Genomic DNA, 24,884 nt, shown 5'->3' on the forward strand with positions numbered 1-24,884 from the left:
CAACCAGCCACCCTGGTCCTTGGGGATGCAACAGCATCCCTGGCACATACAACACCTCTTTACTGTGGATAAGAGCGTATGAGAGAAAAGCAGCTAATCACAGGCTGTCATACTAAAAGGAACAGCTCTAAGCACATGCCTGTGACAGCTCTGAAAGCCTGTGCAGGCATCCAAAGGCAGGGCAACTGGTGCGGCCCTTACGCCAAGCAAACTTACTCTTGGGTTTCCAATACAACAAAGTATTAAACATATGCATAACTCCACCTTGCAGAACTGTGGCCTTGAAGACCATTTGCACTGTCCTTTGAAAAAAAAGGATTACGTTACACCTGACTGTACTTTCATAATATTTAGTCTCTGAGCAGAGACAGACTAGTAAGTCTTTTCAGATGAATTTTTCTTCAAGTGTATGGTATAGATAAAATTAACCTTTTAGCAGTTAAGTAACAGAGCTTGGATTCAAAGACAATATGCCTTGTTCCCTAGTCTGGCAGTAAGAAACTTCAGCATCTCATACGCTCCTGCAAGACAGCTCATGGAGGATGCCTGCTAACATTTCAGCAACAGGGTCCAGCACATAATCAAAACTGCAGTATTATCAAAACAGCCAGCGTTTCTACAAATGTGACTATCTGTTCAAACTTCAGGTCTATTTTTCTTTTAAATCAAGTATTAGTGACTCATGAAAAATTTATGGTTCTGATAAACGATCCTGGGATTGAAGTTTACATGTCATTAAACTGGAGGAAAACATCTCTGAGTAAAAGGAAGATTTGTGATTCAGTTAAAGAAACAGACACTTTAAAATGACAGGAATGGAAAAGAATCAGCAATGATATTTTACATCCCATCTAGATTTGTTATCTTACACCAGCTGAATTAATAACAATTAAAAAAAAATTAAATGTATTGGTTCTTCATATTCCTTGATTCAGTAGCAGCTAGCAGAGCAAACAGTCTACATTTCAAGACTACCTCTGTTGTGGACAGATTACAAATGCTTAAACTACACAGAAAAAATCCTGTACACAAAGCATCTTACTACATTCAGTCCCAAAACGTATATGGCACACTATCCACAGCCATTTTGAAGACACCATCAAAAACTGCTTTTTCCATAACTCCCTGTTTGTTACAAGGTATGTCTGTCCAGTTTTATTAAAGATAGAAGTATTTATTTGTGATAAAAAGGGTGCCTCTGTTGATAAGTGTTCATTAACTCATGCCTGTTACTTTGGTTTCCCTTTCTAATCAAACATTTGAAAAGTCACTTTAAATAAAGAGGGCATTATAGAAACTCAGCTCAGCAATCTTCAATAGCAAACCAGGAACTGCATAAGCAGGTATGACCATACATTGCAAAGAAGTAAAAAAGCAGTTTATAAAAGAATCATTTAAAGAGAACCATGAATATGGTGTCTTCTATTTTAACTTCAAAAAATAGTATGGAAACATTATTTGCATTGTTTAGAAACGTAAATACTGCTCAAATATATTTCTGATACTCCAAGAAGCAATGCTGAGGCTATTTATTTCAAGCATCTTTAGAAATAATGTGACACAGATTTAACAAAAGCCTTATGCTCATTTCAGTACACATCATAGCGGTGATGGGGACAGGCCAGGTACAACAGTATTACAGAGTCAAAGAAATAAAAATTACTTTAGCAGAGAGATTTTAATGATTTACAAACCAGAATTTGCATAAACACATATTCCAGAAAGACCAAATGTACTGGTTTCAATGATTACTTCTAAAGCTATATTATGTAATATATCTAAAATCCATTTTGCACTGGCCAGGACTCCACACTCAACAGTATCAAATTTCATAAAATCTCTGGTCTGGGAATTGACTGAAGACTTAAATACAGTATTCATATTGGCTAAACTATCTCTTGAATAAGGTCTTTCAAGATGCAAAAGATTTTTCAACTCCAAAATTTGTTATTACTCCACAGTAAGTGCACATGAATGTTTCACTAAATAGCTTTCAAGACACAGATGACTTAAAGAAATGCAGAAAGCACATGACTACACAAATAATTTACTCACCTATGTATCTGTGTGTGTAGCAAACAGATCATACACACACATGTACATATAAATATATATATATTTATAAAAATACACACACATGCTTTATTTTACTTTGATTCAATATGAAATACTCCTTCAGAATATTTCATATGGTTTGTCTGACAAAAATGTTATTAGTTTATACCAAAAAAGAGACAGGGACATTCTCTAAGGTCTGGAACATAAATAAAGTTTATGGTTTCTCATGACAATCAAGACTAACATGAAGATATTCACAGTAAAGTATGGTGTCCTAAGGAGAGACTCTGCTGGTATAAACTGATGTAGACCCACTAAATCCTACACTGTATGACAATGCCCATCAGCTGGGCATCTCTCTCACCAGTTTTATTATATGTCTGGAGATTCCTGCAGAACCAAGTAACATGCTGTCCATGAGGTATCTCACCTATCTTCTCCTTTTATTTTCCTACTGCTATGCAGCACTCAGCCCCTCTGTCCTTCCTAGTGTGTTTTTCACAATTAAAAATAATCAGAAAACCTGTATAGTATTTGCTATGCATTATTCTACTTGTGTACTGTAAGCTTTTACCAACTTCCCAATATTTATCTCATGTATTCAAATTTTGTAAACATCTAAGAAAAAAAAGAAACCAACAAACAGAATCCAATCCAACAGCAAACAGGATTATGCCTGAGTTGCATCAGCTATTAATGGATACAGAATATTATGCTGACATTTTTTCCAAACCACTCATTACCAACATGGGAGATTAAGAGCTAAGACCATACTTAAAACACAGAAATGCATAAAAGTACCCAAATATATAAATAAAACATGTTCCTCCAATTGTAATCTTGTAATGCCATGCAACAAATATTCATTTTTGAGTGAGGAATTTGTGGAACAGGATTAAATTATTTAAAAAAACCCAAACATTTTAGATATTTTCTCCTTAAGACGTCTCTGAATTCTTGAACTTCAATTACTTTTTGTCTCCTGTTTCCTTCCAATTGATTTAGTATAATCAATAGAAATGTGGTGACCTGCTGGCAATCTGACATGGCAGTGACAACAGGTAAGAGTTACTTTAATTGTCACTGCCCTACACACTTAAATACCCACTCATAGTTTATCTTAATTGCAAGCCTTTTTCCTCATATTGTTCCTGTACAAGATAAAAATTTGTATTAATTATATGGATAGTTCGGAAGACTTATTCAATTAAGATCATTTGGGAAGTGACAGATGGTTAATTTCTTTAAAGACTTCACATTATCTAGTTTAAACTCTAATTAGCAGGGTTACCTAAAGTCTCAGTATAATAGCACACTGTTTTCAAAGAGAATAAATTTATTGATGATATGGTTTGTTTTTCCATATACTTAAATTATACTTTTCTACAGATATCCCCAATCTAAATGCAAAATGGAACCCACCCTTAAATTACTCAGAGTTACCATCACATGGTTTCCCCTTAGTTAATTAATGATTCATGACTTCAGCATCAATGACCACCAACAGTTGTCCTCAAATCAAGGCTGGGGATATGAAAGGCAAGGTCTCTCTACAACTGTCTGTTCACTGCTAATCTTGTTTCTTGATTGATTTTCACTTTCATCCACTCCTTTATGTCCCTTATCCATGCTGCTCTTGGTCCTCTTTTACTACTTCTTTCTTCACTGCAGTCATAAACAACTCTTTTTTTTTTTTTAACTTATGTCCAATTTTTTTCCTACTTTCTTCTCTTAATTATGTTGATAATAAAAATAGCTCTGGCATGAGCATGTTCTTTTCTCAAGGGCTGTTTTGAGACCCTCCTGCTTTCTGAAATGTTGTTTCTGACTGTAATTACTTAGTCCATTGTTGTTCTTCAGGGAGAACAGCTGCCATCATCTCATCCAGATGTCTACTTCTCTCTTTTATTTGTTAGCTTATTTACTTATTCTATATTTGGTGTTAATATGATAAAAAAGAAAAACAAGAAAACTGTAACTAAACCTTTAGGAAGAAAACCCAGCTGGGGGTATGGCCAAAACCCAGTATCCCTTTTCATATCCATTGTGAGAAAGCTCCAGGATTGAATTGTATTTATACTACTAAGAAGATATAAAGGACAACCTATGTAATTAACAATTATTGATTACGGATTAAGAGCAGCTGAAAAATACTTGATAGAGAGAGGGCAATACCAAAAACATGCACCCGCTCTCCTTGAGTCTGTCTCTGAGGTCAGGAGCACTTTGGAGAAAGCTCAGAGATGGCTGCGACTCCAAGGACACTAGAGACAGACAAGATTGAGCTGGAATTCAGGAGCTATGGGACACCAATTTATCTCAAAGCAGGTCTGCAACAAAGGCCCCCAAATGGACGATTATGTGACTGCTGGGCTTTGCTGCAGCACAGGGGCTCTGCGGCTGACCCCATAGAAGAACAGATCAGAAGTATTCACAAATGAGGATGTTTTGTTGGCTTACCAAAAAGAATGTACTTCTGTGTGTCTGCATAGTCTTAGCCCATAAGCCTTTAGTAACTGCTCTGAAGAGCAACCGACTAAGGACAAATCAGCTGGACAGACAAACACCAGGAGAGCCACTTTTTTGGGGAGATTTATCTCAGCATAATGGGTTAGCTAAACTAAGTTTGAGTTTGAGTCTTGCACACTCCTATGACTGTGTTTTTAATTAGAACTTTAGCTCCCTTGATCTTTGGTAATATCTTTATGGGTCTTAACTGCATAATTTTGTTTCATAAGCAGAAGTCCCGACACTTTGAATTAGGTGATGAAATTAACCCCTAAAACATCTCCCACTTCTAACCATGTCCTTTTCTCAATAGGAGAACCAAAACTTTTAATGTGTGCCTTGTTCTTTACCAACATGAGAACGTAAGAAAGATCCTGAGGCCAATAAAATCCAAGAAAAATGCTGCATGTCGATATGCAAATACATCTTTTTAAAATAAGGAATAGGATACTCTAATCCCAGTAAAGAAGAGTTTTTTTGAAAACATTCTAAGATTTTCACTTTTTTTTAGAATTATTTAACAACAGACTTTCATCTAAAGAAAACAGAAGTATTATTTCATACACCAAAGTCTACAAGAGGCATAAACATTTTCTTCTACACCCTTAACTAAACTTTAAGACTTTTTTCTTATAGCACATTATGCGAATGATCTTCATATAAAATCTCTCTTATTTTTTGGTTATTCCAAAACTGGAATTCTGGATTTTCCTTCTAGACTGAAGAAGTACATAACTTATCCATAAATCTTTCTGAATTGTCCACTAGTAAATCTAAACTATATAACTCTAATCATGGCTTTTATGGCTCTAAGCAGGGTATATTCCCACCCAGATCTTAAACTGAAAAGTCCAACACACAAGCTGAATGTGGACCAGTCCCTCCTTCCTGTGGTGTCTCTTCAACAAGAAATCAGTGTTAAGATCTCACGGAACTCAGGAAAGACAAAAAATATTCTCCATCTCAGCTGCAATGGACAAGGTGATGGCTAAAATACATATTTCAAGTCAGGTCTACCACTGCTCCTCTCCACCTTCCTCCACAGCTCTTGAGCAAATCACTTAAACCTACTTAAACCCACGTAAGTTTCCTCATCTTCAAAATTTATATTTTAATTGTGATTTCCCATTTCATAGGAACAATATCGAAAAATATTCACATTCCTCTCACGGAGGGTTCTACTTTAATATTAATCAATATTACTTCATATAACATCATATAACATCCTGTGAATTTTTACACTTTTCAACCATTTAAGCAGAGGAAATCTATTGAAGAATATGTAACATAACAGCTAAAATGCCTTAATTTCTTTCTTCTAAAATGCTTTAATTAAAGCTTTAATTTCCTTCATGTCTGCCATTTTCTATATTCTTTCCTGAAGCGAAAAGTTCAAGGGAAGCATTTTCTAAGGCACTTGGCAGAGGTCTAACTGTTTCCCCTAAGGGAAAGACTGTAACTCCCACTGACTTCAATGGAAGGACTGTAATGCAAATCTGAAATGATTTTGAAAATCCCATTTTAAGAGATTTCAGCCTAGACATTAGGTCTGTGACCTTGTCACCCACTTCTTTCTTGCCTTAATGCAAACTGATCTCTTAATATCTTGTCTCTTTTATCACTGACATTTTTTAAACAATGTTTCTATCCTTTAAAAGGTATTTCATCATTTAGCCTGTTTCTCCATATATTCCTTTTACTTTTTTTTTTTTTAATCTAGGCAGATATATTATTTGTTCCTAGATAAATCTTTTTCAATTCCAACCTGTATTGTAAACCTCCCAGGTACTTATGATAAACTGATGCTTTCAAAATCTTCTATTATGCTGTCAAAAGTGACAATGAGAGCAAATTCTGCATCTATAGTAGTGATTCCTACTTTATCACTAGTAGAAAAATAGCCAGCCTAGAACTGAAAATATCCTACTCCAATTTCCTCAGCCAGCTGAAAACTGTTTATTTTACTACTTTTCCTAATGCCAACTCTTTTAATTTACTGCTTCCTTACTAAAAGACTCCATGTTATACAAGTCTGCTACCAGCAAGAGATACGTGTATTGGAAACTTGACCTCCATCTTGCACATCTTTGTTATACAGGGGAACCAGGAAAGCTGCTAAGGCTCATAACTTCCTGTCTATTTTCATATCTCACTGTTAACAACTTACAGATCATCTACGTAACTGGAGGGCTCCACAAAAGCTCCTCTGAGAAACACTGGTTTTTCAGCACTGAGATCACAGAAGGATGCATACACAATGGGACAAGAGTAATATGTCTCAGCAATCAAGTGCTGTCCAAAGTTGGTTTGATAAAGTATAAAAGTACTCAGAGCTCTCTGGAAACAGTTGGTGCCACTTTTCTATTCCTTAGTGATATCATCATGACCGGAGTTCGTCAGCTCATTATAACAGGGGGCTGCCAGGGAACTTAGAGTTACACCATACAGGACCACTGCCATGACGGAGGATAGTGCTTGACTGGAGGATAGATGAAGAAAATGAGAGACACTACAGTGGTGGATGTTGCTTTGATCCTGCTCTTGCTGTCCTCAGGATTCTGGTGCAACTTATCTAACCATAAATATTAGGGGAAAAAATCTGTTCTCTTATGCAGCAGAGCAAGTTCTTGATACAGGAGATGGTTCACCTTAGCTCCCCAGTGGTAGTGTGCCACAGGAATACAGACAACTCACCGGGTATCTAGAAGGGCAGTACTGTTTTTGATAAGGCAACTGTAGGGCTCGAGCTCAGTGGAGAGAGGACTTCCTCCAGTGTTGCTCACCTAATTTAGGAAAGGGGTCTCTACTTGAAAATGAGGACAGAGATGTTCCCAGTGAAGGTTCAGTGAAGCTAAAGCAGAATGATACTGATACTTTGCCTTCAGTTCTGCCCTGTCTCTAGTGATGCTCCTAATTTCCCTAGAGTTTATCCTGCACAGTAGACTATAAAGGCACACCAAAACAGCATAGCAAGTGCACACTGTGGCTGCTGCACAACCTCTGCATCCAAGCTGTCTTTCCTGGGAACGAGCACACCTGGGGAAGAATGGTCCAGCCAGTTCTCAGCACATCATGGTGTCAGGGAAGCACTAGCACATGTACCCAGCCTTGGAAGTCAGCAAGCCCCCTGGCTTTTGCAGTTTAGATACAGCCCTCAATGCCAAGAGCTGGCAGCAGTGCTGCAGAAGCGGGCTTGGCTGCCACAGGATACATCTGTGCTGCTTTTAGCAAAGCACAGCACAGTAATGGAGACACAATGGAATTGGCTTTCATATTCCTTTTCCTCCCTGCAACACAGGCCAACTTACTTGTTTCACAGGTAGATTTTGCAGCCCACACTGTATTTCTGTTGCCAAAGTTTAACTGCTGCTGCCAAGCACACTTACAAATAATGATTTCTGTACTTACATATATGAATATATATATTTGTGTTTTATATTGATATCTAAATGTTTGCATAAGCGCATGTTAACAAACTTTACATATTTGAAAAATTCTACCATCAAATCTGCTGCCCTATTTAAGGGCACCATGAATTACCCAATTAAACAGAGACAAGACTGACATTAAGTCCTCAGTATTGTTTGAAACACAAATTATGAATTTAGAATTAAACCACAGAGTTAAGAAACAAAGCAAACCCTAATCATATATCCCATTTTTTCTAGTACTATTGTCATCCCAGGATGCATTTGGCTTTGCATTCCTATCTGCTTTACACATCTGCCCTTTGGAAAGGGGATGTTCAGATGTTGCAAACAACTTTGGAGCCCACTAACTTTAGGGTGGGTACTAAGCAAATAATCATAGTGTATTCATAACATAATGGAATACCTGTTCAGTCTACAATTGACCATATTCTCTTTTTACTTCCCAAATGTTAAAATGATGCAGCTAGAAGTTACATTGAATTCTACCTCCATCTCCACCTTCTGAAAAGCTAGAAGGAAAGTAATGAATTCTGTTTACCAAACATGTACACAATCCACACTTATTAAAAACATAAGAAAACAATTAAAAAGGATTACTCTTGATGGAGCCACCTTTCCAGAAATCAAGAACTTACTATTCATGCCCACTTTGAACCTTGTAAAATCTTTGTCTTCTTTTTTTTTTCAAATGCACCATCACTAAAAGATTATACAGTTTTCCAAACCCCTGAACATCAAAGTTAACACTGTGTGACAGCTGCTATGTTCCAAACTCGTCACATTTAGTGGTCTGTAACAGGGTAAATGACACAATTACCTGCTGTAATTACTGTTGCTGACAATATATTTTCCCTGGTGATTGGTTTATATGATTCAGAGCTGCTTATCTTTGTCAGTCCAATCCAAATCTCCATTTGCATGCGACTTCGACATTAACTTAGTAAGTATTTAAGAATTAGTTCCAATATCTCCCAAGACAGATATTTGGGATGGTGAGGATAGTAAAAATTCATCTTCTATTGCATGGCTAAACAGTCCACCACAGTCCACCACTTTAATGTTGTTTTGCATTAGAAAATAAGCATTTATAATGAAAATCTGTTTTCCATGTAAATTAAATGGTCATTTGTTTTATTAATATATTGGAAGACACACTCACTGAAACAGGTAAATAAAATAAAGGAATAAAATGCAAATAAATAAGTAAATAAGGTAAAATTATGTGATAAACATATTAAGATATGCCTTTTCATGACAATTTTAAAGAACACTTACAGAAGACAACAGTGACTTTGATTTATAGCAGTGAGAGTTACAGGCTAATCAAGCTAGCTGACTGCAAGTATTTCTCTGGAATACCTTTCACTTTTAAAATATAAAATAGGTACAATTCCCTGCTACATTTCTCCTATGAATATATGTACAGCAATGTAAAAAGACTGCAACATATAGGGACTGCGGGAAACTGCTGTAGTCTTTGCGAGAGGATTTAGAAGCTTATCAGGAAAAAAAAAAGAAAAACTCCTATAAACCTTTAGGTAGAACAGCCTTCTCTTTTATTGCTAAGCTTGTAGACACAGCTCTCAGTGCAAGAGAAATATCAAGATTTTCACACAGTTTTTAGTGATTATGTGGGGAGGGCCTCTATTTTTGCACATCCAACTACATAAGTCATAAAGGGGACTGATTTCAGGAAAGTAAATTGACTACAATTTCTGAAATGCTTTCTGTTTTCAGTTCTCTAGTTCAGACCTGAAGATGCCTCAAAACCACTAATGTTTTCTAAAAAAATATGAGAAGATAGAACACTTCTGTATATTGAGAATTGCCTTAAAAAAAAAAAAAGGCATCTTTTAGAGACGCAATGTTTTCAGAAACACTGCCTCACAATATGCATCTTAACTAACAAAAGTGAAATTTCACCCAGAAACCTTGGGATTGTGTTGCACAGGAGCACTGGACCTGTTATGTTACACAATGTAAACAGTGATGCTTCCTTTTGCATCGACCTGACTTTTCAAATTAAAGATGATGATTTGGCCAGTCTTCCTCCAAGCATCACCAGAACAACCCCCTGAGGATAGGTTCTGATTTTTTTTCTCAGTGTGGCAGTATTTGTGCCTCCTTGTCAGCCTGCCTCTCCCAACTGCCACAGAGAGGCCCTGCCATCGCTCGGGCATCTTTGTTCATGTAGGTGAACTGACAAACTCAGACAGGGCAAGTTCTGGAACTGGAACTAGCTTCAGACAGGAATAAAAAGACAGAAAAAGCACCAATTTAGCTTTCTCTAAATTATCGGTGCTATGCATTTGTGCAGGACCAGCCACAGTCTGGCTGCAAGACCATCAGCAAATTTCAGTGCAAAACAGAAGTAACATGCAGGACGACAAACATAAGCCTTTCTTTGGGATTACGCATAGGACCACAGCTACCGAGTGAGTCAGTGAAGTGGATAAGCCCAATATGTTTACTTTGTGCGCCAGGACATTTCAGGGTAGATTTCAGCATAATTTATGTGCAAAGAAGGACTAGCAAGTACACAACTCCTGCTGTGGTTAACAGGTTTTATGACATGGTTAAGTACGGCCACTACTCCAGCACACACTGGAAGAGAGGTTTGTAGCCCTAATGGCTACTTCTGAGTTCTTTTGGCTGCAGCAATGAGCTTTCAGTTTGAAAAAACAGTTTGATGCAAAGTTAATTTGTTTTAGGATGTCAAAAATCATCAGTACAAAAGACTAACAAAAGGGAATGTTATTGGTAAGATTTGTCCCAGAAACAAGCCTACACAGGATTTCCAAAACATGATGAATACTAAACTACAATGACTTTCAGTTTTGACTGTCAGTATAAAACAAGAGTTAAACAATTTGCCATTTAGCATAGAGCAGGGTTAGTATTTTAAAGATTTCACAAAAAACAAAGGATGGTTACAAGTTGTTTCAGGAGCCACTGCTTACTGGACTTGCCATGTTACACGCATTGGAAATCAAATTATAAAGAATTAAAAGTTTCCATAATTGCCGATTGTCTGAACAGAAACAATTCAGAGATTCCTATATGTCCAAACAAGAAAATTCCATATTCATTTAAAAGAAAAGCCCTTTAGCTATAATATTAAAAGAAAAGGCCTCTGAAGCCCTGGACAAAACTAAAAAATTTCATGTCTCCTTTTATGAGTCTTGACAGACAAGCAGTTATCTTTCTCATCCTCAACCTTTTCTCATGATGGCGTCACCTTACGATTGGAAATACTGTTCAACAGCAGAGTGCCAACAGACTAAAACATGATGACCGTATACTGCCAGCTGTATCTACTGCCCTCAAAACCTGTGCTAATTTCTGTCACAGCTATTTTTATTGTGAATGCATAGAAAACTGCTGACTTGAATATAGCATGACCACATAACCTTAAATAACTCCACTGTTCCTATTTAAAAACTGTCTCTTCTCATGCAGTAGCCCCAGTCTCTCACTGACCTTGGCTGGAGTCCTTTGAGGACAAGCTAAGCTCTGCTGGCAGAAGATCACCAGCTGGCTCAGACACTATAGCTGTGAGCTATCCAACTTCCCTCTATTAAACTGCATTCCCTTCTGTCTGGCTCAACAAGATAGCAGCAGATTCCCATCTTCTGATCCAGAAACATCCTTACAACTTCAAAGAAATTGTCCTCAAGGCTACCTATAACGTTTCTTGATCTTTGCAGTCTATCTTTTGCAGCCTGTGATCATTTGTAGAAGGATGGAACCAGGAGAGGTCCATCTGTGATAGGAAGTCATGTTGTGGTTGAGCTCCATAGAAAATGAGCCTGTGAATTCTCTTTTCCTACACTCATTCTAACTCAAAGCCCTAAATTCTTCAGACATCAACGACCAAAGGGGGCAGGAGACCTGCATGGATGAACAAGGAGCTCCTGGCAAAACTCAACCAGAAGGAAGCATACAGAAGGTGGAAGCAGGGACAGGCCACTTGGGAGGAATATAGAGATGTTGTCGTAGTATGCAGGGATGAGATTAGGAAGGCCAAGGCCCATTTGGAGTTTAATCTGGCAAGGGAAGTCAAGCACAGCAAGAAGGGCTTCTTTAAATACATCTGCAACAAAAGGAAGACCAGGGAAAAYGTGGGCCCRCTACTCATTGGGACAAGGGCCCCGGTGACAAAGGATACAGAGAAAGCAGAGTTACTGGATGCCTTCTTTGCTTCAGTCTTTACTGCTAAGACCAGCCCTCAGGAATCCCAGGCCCTGGAGACCACGGAGAAAGTCTGGAGAAAGGAAGACTTTCCCTTGGTGGAGGAGGATCATTCAGTGCTGTATTGTTAGATTGCCTATTTTCATAATATACTCTGTTAATCTCACTAATTTCACTACATTTTTAATTTTCAATTGTACTGTACTGACACAGCACGTAACTGCATTATAGAAGCTGTCAAGGGAGAGTGGATGCTTGAGAGCTGGGGAGGGGTTCAGAACACCAAGAAACAGGATGCACATTGGATGTCTGTGGTAATACTGAGAGAAGTATTAAGCAATGTTAATGCTTGAAAATGTTAAGTTTCAGAATTTTTAGATGAATGAAAGGCTTCACTCCTTTCTGAGCTAGTTTCAAACTGAGTATATTCTCAAGTAGATATCTATACCTTCTTTTATAAATGGAAAGCTTCCTCACCACTCTAAGAACATGAAATACACTCTATGTAAAACAAAATAATCAATTCTGATGCCTGCTCCTGCATAAATACAGAGTTTGAATAGTATACAGAAGATGTAGAAATGCAAAGTAGTTAGAGACTTGCACTTGATATAATAACTTTTACCGTGCTCTGAACAGACTATTCCTAACATTAACAGGGAATCTAGCTCTAATATGCAATGGTACAGTGTCACTGAACTTGCCAGTAACACCCTTTTATATATTTTGTAAACAAATGATCTCTGTAAAAGAATTAAGCATCCAATATGCAAGATCATACATTCATACATGTATTTGTCAAATGAAAACATGTTCTGTTTATCAACCCAAATCACATTCTATCAAAAACCCTTGAAACATGTTGGCTTTTAATCAGTTGAAAAAGCAATCCTGCTGTAATTAAATAGCCAGATGAACAGTTCTGAACTGGGTCAATAACTGAGGAGGAAATGGAACCTAAAGAGTACGCTCTAAAAAGAAAAAAAGTCTGGTTCCAAGTTAAAACAGCCTCTGAACTAAGATGTCAATGACAACCTGATTCAAAAATAAAGCAAAAATGTATAAATGCATAAATGTATATAGCAGGCATATAATAATGACTTTTGTTGTTATTTTAGTAATGCAGTAACATAGCAATAAGTTCAGTCTGAATGATCAAACCTCTATTAGCTTTGTGAATTATCCTACAGCTAGAAGGTTAAAAATTGTAGAACATAGGACAGATTTTTTCCTGAAGTAGGCTCAAGTACTTCACATGAGCTGAAATTCCATAAAGTAGAAGGAAACTGTGCCCAGTGAAGGAAACTAGAATCAAATGAGTTTTGAGTTGAAAATGTTCTGTGCATACAAGCCAACTTCCAGAGTGTCTACTGCTAACAGCAATGCTGAATGTATACATACACCATTACTTTAGTGAGTTTTAGATTACACAGATTTATACTGTTTTATAAGGCATGTGTATTCATACTGCTGCTAACATCACTGGCGGGGCAGGGGCGGGAGAAATCACCGATATCAGAGATGGAAAAGACAGATGGTTCATCTTGCCCACATCATTACAAATCCAGAATTGCTCATCCTGTTTTCTCTAGTGGTTTGCTGACTACAACATCTCCTTACTCAAGCCATAGGATTTCACTGCACTGATGTTATAACAAGCCACTCTCAGCATGCTTATTTATTGCTCTATCCCTTGTACCATCCTGTACAATCATTATTAGTCTTTATTTAAATAGAGTCAATGAGCTCAGCTGTTGTACAAGCTGCAGAACTTGAGGATAACTTGAAATGCTGGTTTCATAAAAATATCAAGGGAAAAAACAGGAAGAAATTAGCCACATTGTTTTTACTATTATCATAATGTCTCATGTTACTATATTTGAAAATAACAAAGCTGCTATACTATAATCATATGACAGTCATCTGAAGTCACGATGGTTGTTTTTCTTTTTTAAGTTTCTTTGTAGCAGTGGAGGGTATACAGCAGTTCTGAATAAAGTTGCATCTTGTAGCCAAATTTAGGTACTTATTAAAATGTGGCCTCATTTCCCAGTGAGTAAATGTGGTGAGTACTGTCAGTTCCTATTATCCTCATGATGACTTGTGGATGCCCTTGTGTGTCTGAAAAAGCAGGTCAATTTTATATTGTTAATTGCATAATGAAGAGCGTGCAACTTTAAGCACAGAAGTTGGACGATTTCACTCAACTCTGGATTCCATCAGTCTTACAGTAGCTTTCCTCCGTGGAAACCCAGGCAATTATACCAATCCAAGAGTGTGGTGCAGGTGCTAAGATGTAGCACACATTCCTCACAGGTAAACTAGATTTTACTCTTAATTTTAAATAAGGAGAGGTATTCCCTTCCAGCTTCCCAGTTCCCATCTGTGGGAACTGAAACATACAGCTAGAGCAAAAATAACTAATAAACCACAATATTATACAATACCCACACTTCATGGTTAACTGGAATCCATTTCCTCCCAATGTATACCAGTACAGATCCACTTCCAGTCACATGTCAGAACCCTTAGTAGCACTTTTCTTGAATACCCGCGATAAAAGTTTTGGACGTCTGGAATTTTAACAACAGTGGACTGAAAGCCCACTTTTCTCAGCCCTATGGACTGAAAATGTTCATTTTACTTTCAGCTTCCTCACAAGCAAATCAACAAAGCTTCTTCTGGAGTATCTTTGCCATTAAATATCATTTCTGTTGTATAATACAGGAAAACAGATGATTTTTCAAACTGTTAGTGTCCCAAACAATTGATGGATTCCCAAGTCAAAAATAAACCAATGAAACCTGCATGGAAGACCAAGGTCAGATGCACTTTTATGTACTTTAGTTTCATAAGGAAACCGAACCATTCATCTAAAGTGTGCTGGAATACCAAGGTAACAAAAACATAAAAAGCAAACCGAAAAACTATGTGACAAGGACTGTATTGTCCCCTCAAAAATGGTTTTGTCTTGCAAGAAGCACAGGGTAGCAAATAGGGAGCTAGCAAAATCTCTAGTCTAGGGATCTGAGTCACAAACAGATCACCAACAGTGTCTGTTTAAATTTAAAGTTCCTTCACATACCAGACTGGTTGTTCCCAGGCTGGGACATCTGAGCTTGGGGCATAGCAATGGGCATCACTAGCATAATAATGGCACAACCTCTATTTTCTCACAGACATCCTCAGAAGGCTTCCATTGTAAATAAAGCATGGATGCAGGAAAAGGCGGCAAGACCCTACTTTTGGCTATACACTGTATTACAAAGCTAATACTTTTTTTCCTGGCTGGAAGGATAGTGAAAACTGGGCACTCACATAAAGCAGATTTTGTATCATATGTGCAAAACTAACGCTGAGACTTCTAAAGACAGGAAGGAGAGAAGCCTCTAAAGGTAAATCCTATCTCTACTGAGGACTATAAGGATACCTTTAACACTTCATGTTCAAAAGTAGTGATGGAATTTTGGTAGTTTTAATAGAAAACACATAGTCTTCCACTCTCTGGATAACACGATAAGCCAGTCATCTCCAGACTCAATGCTAACACGCAGATAGCATGTATCAGTGCTTAGCAAGATACCAACACCAACAGATATCTTCCTAAGTGCAGACATCCCCAGAGCCCCACTGCAGCCTTCAGAAGATCTGTCTCTCTCTGTAGGAGAGGTACCACCTGCCCCAGATCTTCAGAAGACTACGCACTGACATTAGCTGAAATCCAAGCAGATATGCAGGTTTATAAACCACAGCCAACTGTAAAAATGGAACCAAATATGAGGACTTAGGAAGGTCATAGGTTTGATTACTGTGAACAAAGTGAACATAAAATAAATCATAATGATCTGGCATGTCAGAAAACCTGAATGGGGACATAGTAATGCCTGCATGGGAAGAAAGGCACAAATATAGGTGAGATAGTATCATATATACAAGTACTGAACAGGCTAAATATGACAATTCTTTTTCTATACATAACATTCCACTATGACCAAATGCCTTTGTTTCAAAGTCAACCCACAATATCATTAAAGAGTAGTGTTGTGGGTCAGATGTAATAAATTAAGGTCAAAAAGTACAGTCCATTGATCTGCAATCATGTAGGCCTTTCCTCTACACTTTTCCATAGATTACTGACATTATTCAAGTAATTATTAGTATTATTGTTATCATATTCCCTATTTTTTGCACATTCGTCATCATTATGTAGGTAAATGTGTAGTTTTCTCTTTAAATCTTTCCCATATGTCAAGTCAATCTCCCCAGACCCTCAATTATTTTAATGCTGTTCTTGGAATTCCTTCCAATTTGCAACAGATTTGTCATTTAATTTGATTTGAAAAATATGCAGAGTTGCCAGCATTCCAAAGAATTAACATTTCAGGTGTCACTCAATTTGCTACTGCCACGCTTCTTGGCAATTTATGTGGAAACAATTATTAGACTTCAATCTACTATAAGAGGCCATTCCAAAAAAATATGAATCCACTACTGAATCCACTGACAACACTTGGGAAAAAAATGTTGTTAGAATAATTTCTGAGACATGTAAATGACTTAGATATGCTAAGGGCAGGGGAGGTAAGAGTGAAGTCCAGCTGGATACACTCAGCTAAAGCCCAATGAGTCTGACACACATTTTCCTTTGCCTTCAACAGGCCTTCTGTATGGCCAACTCAGGGAGAAGGAAAGAAAAAAAAATACCAAAGCCATCAGTCTACTCCCTCCATTCCTTTTATTTCTGAGGAAGTGCTTTGTCCCTTCTGCTTGTTTAGACTCTGCAACTACGCCTCACTGAAGAACAATGTACCCTGTAACTATTCCCACCACAGTCATGAAATCGTATATAAGAACCCTTCGCAATCTTCTTTGGAAGTCTAGGGGAAAAAAAAAAAAGAAACAAAAGCATGACAGTACTTAGCTGTAATGCATAATAGCGGCCTCACAGACTTAGCATCTCCACTTATTTTGCCATTTTCTTCGACTTCAAAGCTATTTCTTTCTTTTAGAAAGTAGCAGCAAAAATTCAGCGTCACTTGGCTCAAATGAAAGCGAAAAGGAAAGACAAAAATTATGTGGAATGGATTTAGCAAAATGGTTATGAAGACAGTTACAAAGTCTGCAAGCATTTAAAACATTTATGTAAGTGACTAACTCTGCACATGGGAGTAGTCCCACATAGTTTGGGGTAACTGCTGAGACGCATAAGGTTAGTCACGTGGCTCTGCCATGTTTTGAAGAAGTAGGCCACAATTTGCAACATGCCTGATACATTTTAATAATTAATCAGTTAAGACTTCACAAGTATTTGCTGCTGAAGCGCAGTGTAATTTTAAAACCTTGCTGATGTCAGGATACAGATTTGTAGATCACCTGCTTCTGTTAATTAAAAAAAAAAAAGAGAGAAAGAGAGCAAGAGCGAGAGCACAAGAGAAGGAGAAAGTGTGGGCGAGAAAGCGCTGGCGAGAAAGCGAGCAAAGGAGCGCAGGAGGGAAGGAGCGCGGGCAAGAAAGAGGGCAAAGAAGTGTGGGCGGGATGAAGCATGGATGGGAAGGAAAGCATGGAAGAGAATCTACCAAACATCATAGATTATGGCATGTAGAAACATTACTTACCAAGGGAGGTACTTTCAGAGCCTGGTTTAGATGCTAACATAGTCTGCACTGAACATCTGCCTTGCACAGGGTTGTTCATTATCTTAGCAAGATCACATGTGCAGAGAGAGTCAGCTGAAGATGTGGTTCTAGGATATTGGGGTCTCTGCCTTGAAATCAATGGGGAGCCCTGGTGCCATGCTCCAGCACCACTAAGAGTGAAGCATAAAGCTGCTCTTGGGCGAATCCTCTCAGAAGGCACCTAACTGGCAGAATGGGTACCCCTTTTCAAGCTGGCCAGAAAGTGAAAAAACAGAGTAGGTGGCCCACAAGACCGCACAGAAACATAGCTTTAAACAAATTGTCTAGGCCTGGGAAGATCCATGCTTTCTCTGCACCATTGCATGCATCTTTCTCTACCTGAATATGATCTAAAGAGTAAACAACACTAAGAATCTCACAGGATTTTCTTTCTTCCATTCCCTTTTTGATGGGTTACTTAGATAGCTGAGTGGTCCCAAGGCAGGAAACAAAAGACGTGTTCAGAGCAGATATGATTAACCATCCACTAACGGTAGTAAGAAGAACTCACTGTTAGAACAAAGTGTGAAAAAGAAAGGTCTCATTTCTTATCTTCTTCTTTTTCCATTTTTTTTAAATTGTGCAGAAAGGAAGCTATACCATGCTGTTGAGAGCACTGTTCTGCTGGCTGTGGATTACCCAGCAACCTGAAAGACCTGCAGGTGACACCAGCTGAATCCTTGCTCCTAGAAGGAAAACTTTTTTTTTTCTCAGCCAAGAAAACAGCCTGTGAATTTTTTTTTAAACCTAGATGGAGTAAGGGTGTAAATATTGCTATTCCAGAAAAACACTAGGGCATTCAGATATAGTCAGTGATGTCGCAGCATGGTGCTAACTTCCAAAACTGGCCCAGTAGAGAATGACGTCACTTTCTGCCTTCCTTCCCCCAGCGCAATGCCGTAACACTTCAGGTTTTGCACAACAAAGTGGAAGGAGAATGAGACAATATGAATACAGAGGAAGTGTGGTAGCCTAGGACATATTTTTATGCCTTTAATTTGCAGTTTGTGCACCCATTTGGCATATGGGTGTAGCTTAGCACTCATCTCCCCTTTCATACCTATGATTGATTTTTGAACATGAAATCAGTCACAAACAATAGGTTTCTGTGTAAATATCGTTATGACTAGCTCAGTCTAACCCTGTGAAACTTGCTTCCAAGATGAGTACAAATAACAAAACCTAAAATTGATGTCTTCATTACATCCTTTGTTGTGAAAAATCAAAATGTAATTCAGATCTATTGTTACACTCACAATAAACATGCCATGAAGAAAGAGACTTAGCTGCTTCCAAAACAGTCTGTATGTGGTCTGAAACAGCCTTTTGTGCACAGGACTCTAACAGATATAGATAGTACAGATTTCTTTTCAAATGTCTCATGTAGGAGAAAAAAACCCTCAATGTCACTGATTTTGTGCCCCTTTTCTATTTTGATCAATGACTGCTAAATTATATATGCATGCATATATGTACCAGAACGGAACAATAAGGCATTTTACACTAGTTTGCCAGCAATCTGCATGGACATCACTCACATAATAACCTGTCTAATCAAGGTTTGTCTATAATTTTTCAACATCTCCTTCCCATGCTTCAGCTACCCTGTGCAAACAATGACATGTTAATGTCAAGTTACAGAACATTTTCCTCCTACTTAGTAACACTCCAAAAGATGGGCTGCCAAAGTTTTTGGTCCAATTTACAATAAACTCAAATTGCCTATAAGATGAACAAAGACTTGCCAAACACTTTAAATTCTGTAAAAGACAGAGGAAGGCTGAATAACTAAATTTAGTTGCAGATGTTGGCAAAACTAGAAGTGCATTGGACTCTGCACAGAAGCGCCGAGAGGCTGGGACAGGACTGCATACTACATGACCACATCAACTTGAATCCTGGGCATGGGGTCCCTTTTGTAGCATGCTGCTAGTACCAAGCTGCCCCCAAGATGGCTCAGGATCCTCTCTGCACACAAGAGAGTGATGTCTGAGACACTTCTGCAGCATGGTTCTCACGAGTTGCTGGCAACAGGCATCTTTATAATTTACAATACTCTTTTACAGTAGCTGATAGCTGAAAGCATCAGCTTTCATGGCACCACCTATCCTGGGGAAAACAGAAAGGAGCAATACAAAAGTTATGTCCTACAGAACCCAACTTTTGCAAGAATCACGTAAAACAAAGCCTATTTGATCCAACGATTTTAAAGATATTTTGTATATCAGTGCCAGAATTGTTTTTTAAATTATCATTCCTTATACAGATGCCTTTCCCACTTCTCATTTTTTCCAGATGCAAACACCAGGTTTTTGTACTCACAATGGAATACACCAGCTATTACGGACAGCTTCTACAATAAGCTCAATTATTAGAGCAAAAAAGAAAAATGGAAAACCTGAAAATTCCCTTAAGGACAGTGCACAGCCTTACTCTCATAGATATGCCAAGTTAAACAGGTTTTTCACAGAACCTTTCAAAAACACTTCAGCTTGCAGAGCTCTAAGTCTCTTGATCTATCATGATTGCTTTTCTCCTTCCTGTTTGGTTTCTTCTGCCAAATAAAAAGACTTGGTTCATTCTCTTAACTCCCCCAGCTAGCACCATTGTGACAAAAAAACAAAGCCTAACTAAAATCATTTCCAGGTGCAGTGAATGGTCCAAAAGCTCCAGATGCACACAGTGAGGTGTGCTGGCCAAGCTGGAAGTTACCTCGATTCTCAAAGTGCAAAGACTTTTACTCGCTGCTTTCTACATATCATAAGGGGCAGATGAAAGTGATGGGTCTGCATGGAGCAAATGAACATTTGGAGCTTTTTTTTTTTGTTTTGCGGGGGAGGGTGAAGATAGGCTATAGATAAATGTAACTGCCTACACTAAACCTGTCGGACTGTCTGTAGGACAGCACAGAACTGTTATCATCATCATTAACTCTTTCCTGTTATTATTTAGCATGGATTAATTAACATACACATCTTTCAGCATAGTAATGGTAACCAAGTCAGTGTTTTTACTACACAGAAGAGTTGCTCTTTGTCAGAACACAGCAAGTTTCTTCAGGATAGACAATGTTAAGCAATTAGGTAGTGTGAAACTTTTACAAAGTCCATGTTAAAGACACAGCAACATACCCTCATTATTTATGTTCATCTTGCCTCTCAGAGTTATATCTGGACAAATGGATGCACATGAAAGTCTCAGAAATTAGGAGCTTTAATAGATGGCAAAGCCAGTGAAAAGCGCATGCTCAACCAGAGGTGAAAAAAACTATAGCAATTATATACACTGGCCATTTGCTCAAATGCCCTGCTATAATTTAAACGCTCTCAGTGCCAATCATATAGACTAAAACAAGCAAACTGCCATTTATTGGTCAAAGCAAATGACTTTAAAAGTATCCTGTGTTTCACTCGGTCATTAAAACATAATCAACTTTTCAAACATTTGACATTTGGTGGAAACGTCACACAAGAATCTCATAACTCTGCATATTTCACTAACTGATCAATGGCTGCAGTGGAGATGCCCAGTGTAATTGTGGGACCAGAAAAAAATCAAACCCATTTCTTCTGTGACATATATACTTAATTATGTCAGGTTGTCATTAGTGGAAATTCTACCATCCAGCTGGCATTGCTTTCTCATGGTTGCTTCATAATATTCAAAATTCACTACAATTTAACTCCAGAAAAACTCCAGGTAGCATAAATATGCCAAGGAAATATGTTCCAAATAATAGCAAGTGGCATTGCTCAGACATAGAGAAAGACACTCCACCACTTAGAAGTTCCTCTGACCTGAAGATGTCTTAAGATTTCACTTTCTTTTATTTTAGTTTTTTCCTGTTTGAAGAGGTGGAAAAGAAATCATCTTGTCATCCATCAGGCTGATTCCACTGGAAGCTATTATTTACAGATGTGAAGACAAACACGTTTTGGAATGAGAGGTCTGTAACGGATTTCTAGCAAGTCAGTTTGATAGAGCATGTCAAGAGCTTTTTTTAAAAGTTCATTGAATTTCATACCAGCATATTTCAGCAAAAATGGGGGTTGCTGTGTGTGGAATATTGAGAAATACCTTTATTATTTTTACAGATAGACCAAATGTCCCTATGTTTATGATGGTTTACTGTTTGTAGAGTTCAATCAGAATGGCAAATTGAGAGAAACAAAGCAGAGTCACACAGAGTCATCACAGCGATTTAGACAAACTCAGTCGTAAAATAATACCAACATTCATGTTCAGTAGGTAGTGAAACAACTGTTTTGCTCAACTGAGAGTGTGGAAAACAAGAGGCAGTGATCAGAAACATAATGTTTGCTTTGGAAAAGATCTGCTGCAAACAGCCTATAACTTGGACCTTCAAGAACAGAACTCACTGAAGTAAAATAATGCTTACCAGCATATGTGAGAGGAATGTCAAGTACATACAAGGCAGTATGTGCATAAATCACACATAGGCGGTTTTATATCCACGTCCCTGAGTGCTGTGCACGTTTGGGCAAAGAAATTATGCTAGTTTGCAAGGAAGCTGTTTCTATATCAAGACATACCACTGATGCCCAGTAACACCAAAACAGAACAGACAGAATTAAATAAATTTAAAACGAATTTTACAGTGATAGCTTCATCATTCTGAATATTCTCATCCATTTCTAGCCAGTATTAATGAATAATATGAACTCCAAGAAAGTTTTCCTGAACATGCATATCCTTTTATATAAAGAGCTAAGGCATTTCCCTGTGCAAATAAAATAGTGGTATTATTTTGTTCACACACGTTTTTCTTCACTGAAGAAACACATCTTTTGTGCCACAGCTTTGAATCATATTTGCTTTATCTATCTAGTATGAAAAAACACATTCCTCCAAGGAACACTTATAGTCAGGCTAGCTCTGATAAAGAGAGTTTCAAACGTTCAATTTTAATTTCATAAACCTAAAATGCTTTGCAATAACCAAAAACTAGAACACAGAAAGTCAGTGTGAACCCAATGCTTCCTTTAGAGCATCCAGTGGCAGCAGAGCAGAAGGGAAGGTACGGAGACAAGACAGACTGCGTAGTCCAGTGGCACAAAGCAGACAGATTTCTTGCCCTCTGAACTCATAGAGAATTCAGTCAGGGAATCTCCTTGATGTAGGTGAATTCAAAACAAGGAAGCAACTATACCTAATATGCAGGAAGTTTAACTTCTAAGTTTGCAGAAGCGTCACTATATTCCAGGTTAAGATGTACTAGGATACCATATGGAAACTGAGTACCCTACAGCACTATTTTTGTTCTCTTCTTTTTCCCTTCAGCCTCTTGCCTTTATCTTCTCTATCCGCATCCAAAAGCATGTACCCATGAGACAATCCAGACTGCTTTACAATTTCATGCAAATGGTACAGCATATACATAATCTGTAAAATTTATTAGCTTTTGTGCACTGTACCCTCATAATTATTTTAGCATTTACTGTTTCACAAAATGTCTACATGCAGTGTTAATCTAACAGAGATTAACTTGATCTGATTAAACATACCTGAATCATATCAATGCTCCTAAATACTACCATCCTGTTATTTCCTTTCACAAATATACACCTCTTACCTGTACACGAATAATCATCAATGCGTATATATCCTGTTTTGCAGATGCACATAAAGGATCCTGGGGTATTTACACACATGGTATTCTCACGACAGTAGTGTCGTCCTTCGGCACACTCATCAATATCTATGAATAAGGCAAAGAGGAAGATGAGTCCAATTCAGTTCAGTTTAGCATCTCTCAATACTTTGTACTACTCACTTCCATCAATATTAAGTTAGACTAAGAAATTACTTGAACAGCCAAGCATTTTGGAAAGTTTTTTGGTGCTCTCCCTTTAAACAACTGTTTGAAGTATTCAAACAACAGGAGCAGCATGAGCTTTTCGTGAACAGCTGTTAGTGGAGTTACAAAGAAGATTACATTGGCTTAGATCTTTCCTAAGTCCTTTTTAAGTGCCTATGCTGTTATTCCTATCATTTAAATAAGACCAGAACCTAAGCAGGGGCTGAAACAGCAGACCAACTGCCTCAGCACTGCAATGTCATCAATCAGTATATCTGTATAGTCATTGCAGTCATTAATACATAAACACACTACTATATGCATACCATATGTCTTTGATCTAACATTGCTGTTTGGGAAGGAACTGTAATGAACACGGCAAGTTCTGAAAGGACACTGGACCTTATTAGAAGTTTATCTTATAACTATAAAGTAACCAATTGGTAATTTATTACATATATATGTAGATAGCCATATCTGAAAGGAATGTGAAAGAATCTGATTTATATAAAGATCTGCTCCGATAGAAAAAAATGCAACTTGATAAAATATTTGTTGGGATGGAACACTTGCTGTGCTATTAGAGTCGCAGAGCAAACTCCAGACTGCAGGCACGGACTTCAAAATCTGACTGGTTTCGGTACTCACTTTGGTGAGTACCTACTCACCAAAGGCCTACTTCTTGTAGCAGGTTATACTTAATGAAAAGACAGAGAAAGCACCACAAATAACATAGCAACTTCTGCACACTATTATTTTGCTGCACAGAAGAAAAACTATATTAATTTGGAAGTGATTAGTAGCATGCTGTTCCTGTAATCCTAAAGATAAAGCCAGTATCACCAAGTTGCTCGTTACAACTAGTTGTATTATCATGCAATGTGTCACCAAACCTTGTTACAGAAGTGGGTTAAAATCAAAAGGACGGATTGCTGGGTTTGTTTTTTTCCTGCTCATCAATTTGGATTTGCTCCCTGTTTTCAGTGATGTTTACAGCTTTCAGAGTTGAAAAAACCTCCAGAACAAAGTGTTGTGTTCCAGAGTTTGCTGATAGTTCAAAACAATAGTCTGGTATTATAAACTCTCATCAGGGTTGATTTCTTAATGCTGTGATACTAAATATCAACAATATTAACTGCTGTACTTTACTCCGATTTATGTCATATGCTCATCTCCCAATTCTTCCTCCTCTTCCCAGCTGCC

At 37.8% G+C, this 24,884-nt stretch overlaps 1 protein-coding gene across 1 annotated transcript in view; it reads right to left on the bottom strand.

The window, feature by feature from the left end:
- Positions 1-24,884, bottom strand: part of NELL2 (neural EGFL like 2) — a 150,704-nt gene that overhangs the window by 44,369 nt on the left and 81,451 nt on the right. The window contains exon 13 of the mRNA XM_026072422.1: positions 23,457-23,582. Coding sequence (XP_025928207.1) covers positions 23,457-23,582 — 126 coding nt within the window. The remainder of the gene's footprint in view (positions 1-23,456; positions 23,583-24,884) is intronic.

This window comes from Apteryx rowi, unplaced genomic scaffold (assembly GCF_003343035.1).
Source record: "Apteryx rowi isolate R43461 unplaced genomic scaffold, aptRow1 scaffold_341, whole genome shotgun sequence".
In the NCBI taxonomy this organism is placed as follows: Eukaryota; Metazoa; Chordata; class Aves; order Apterygiformes; family Apterygidae; genus Apteryx; species Apteryx rowi.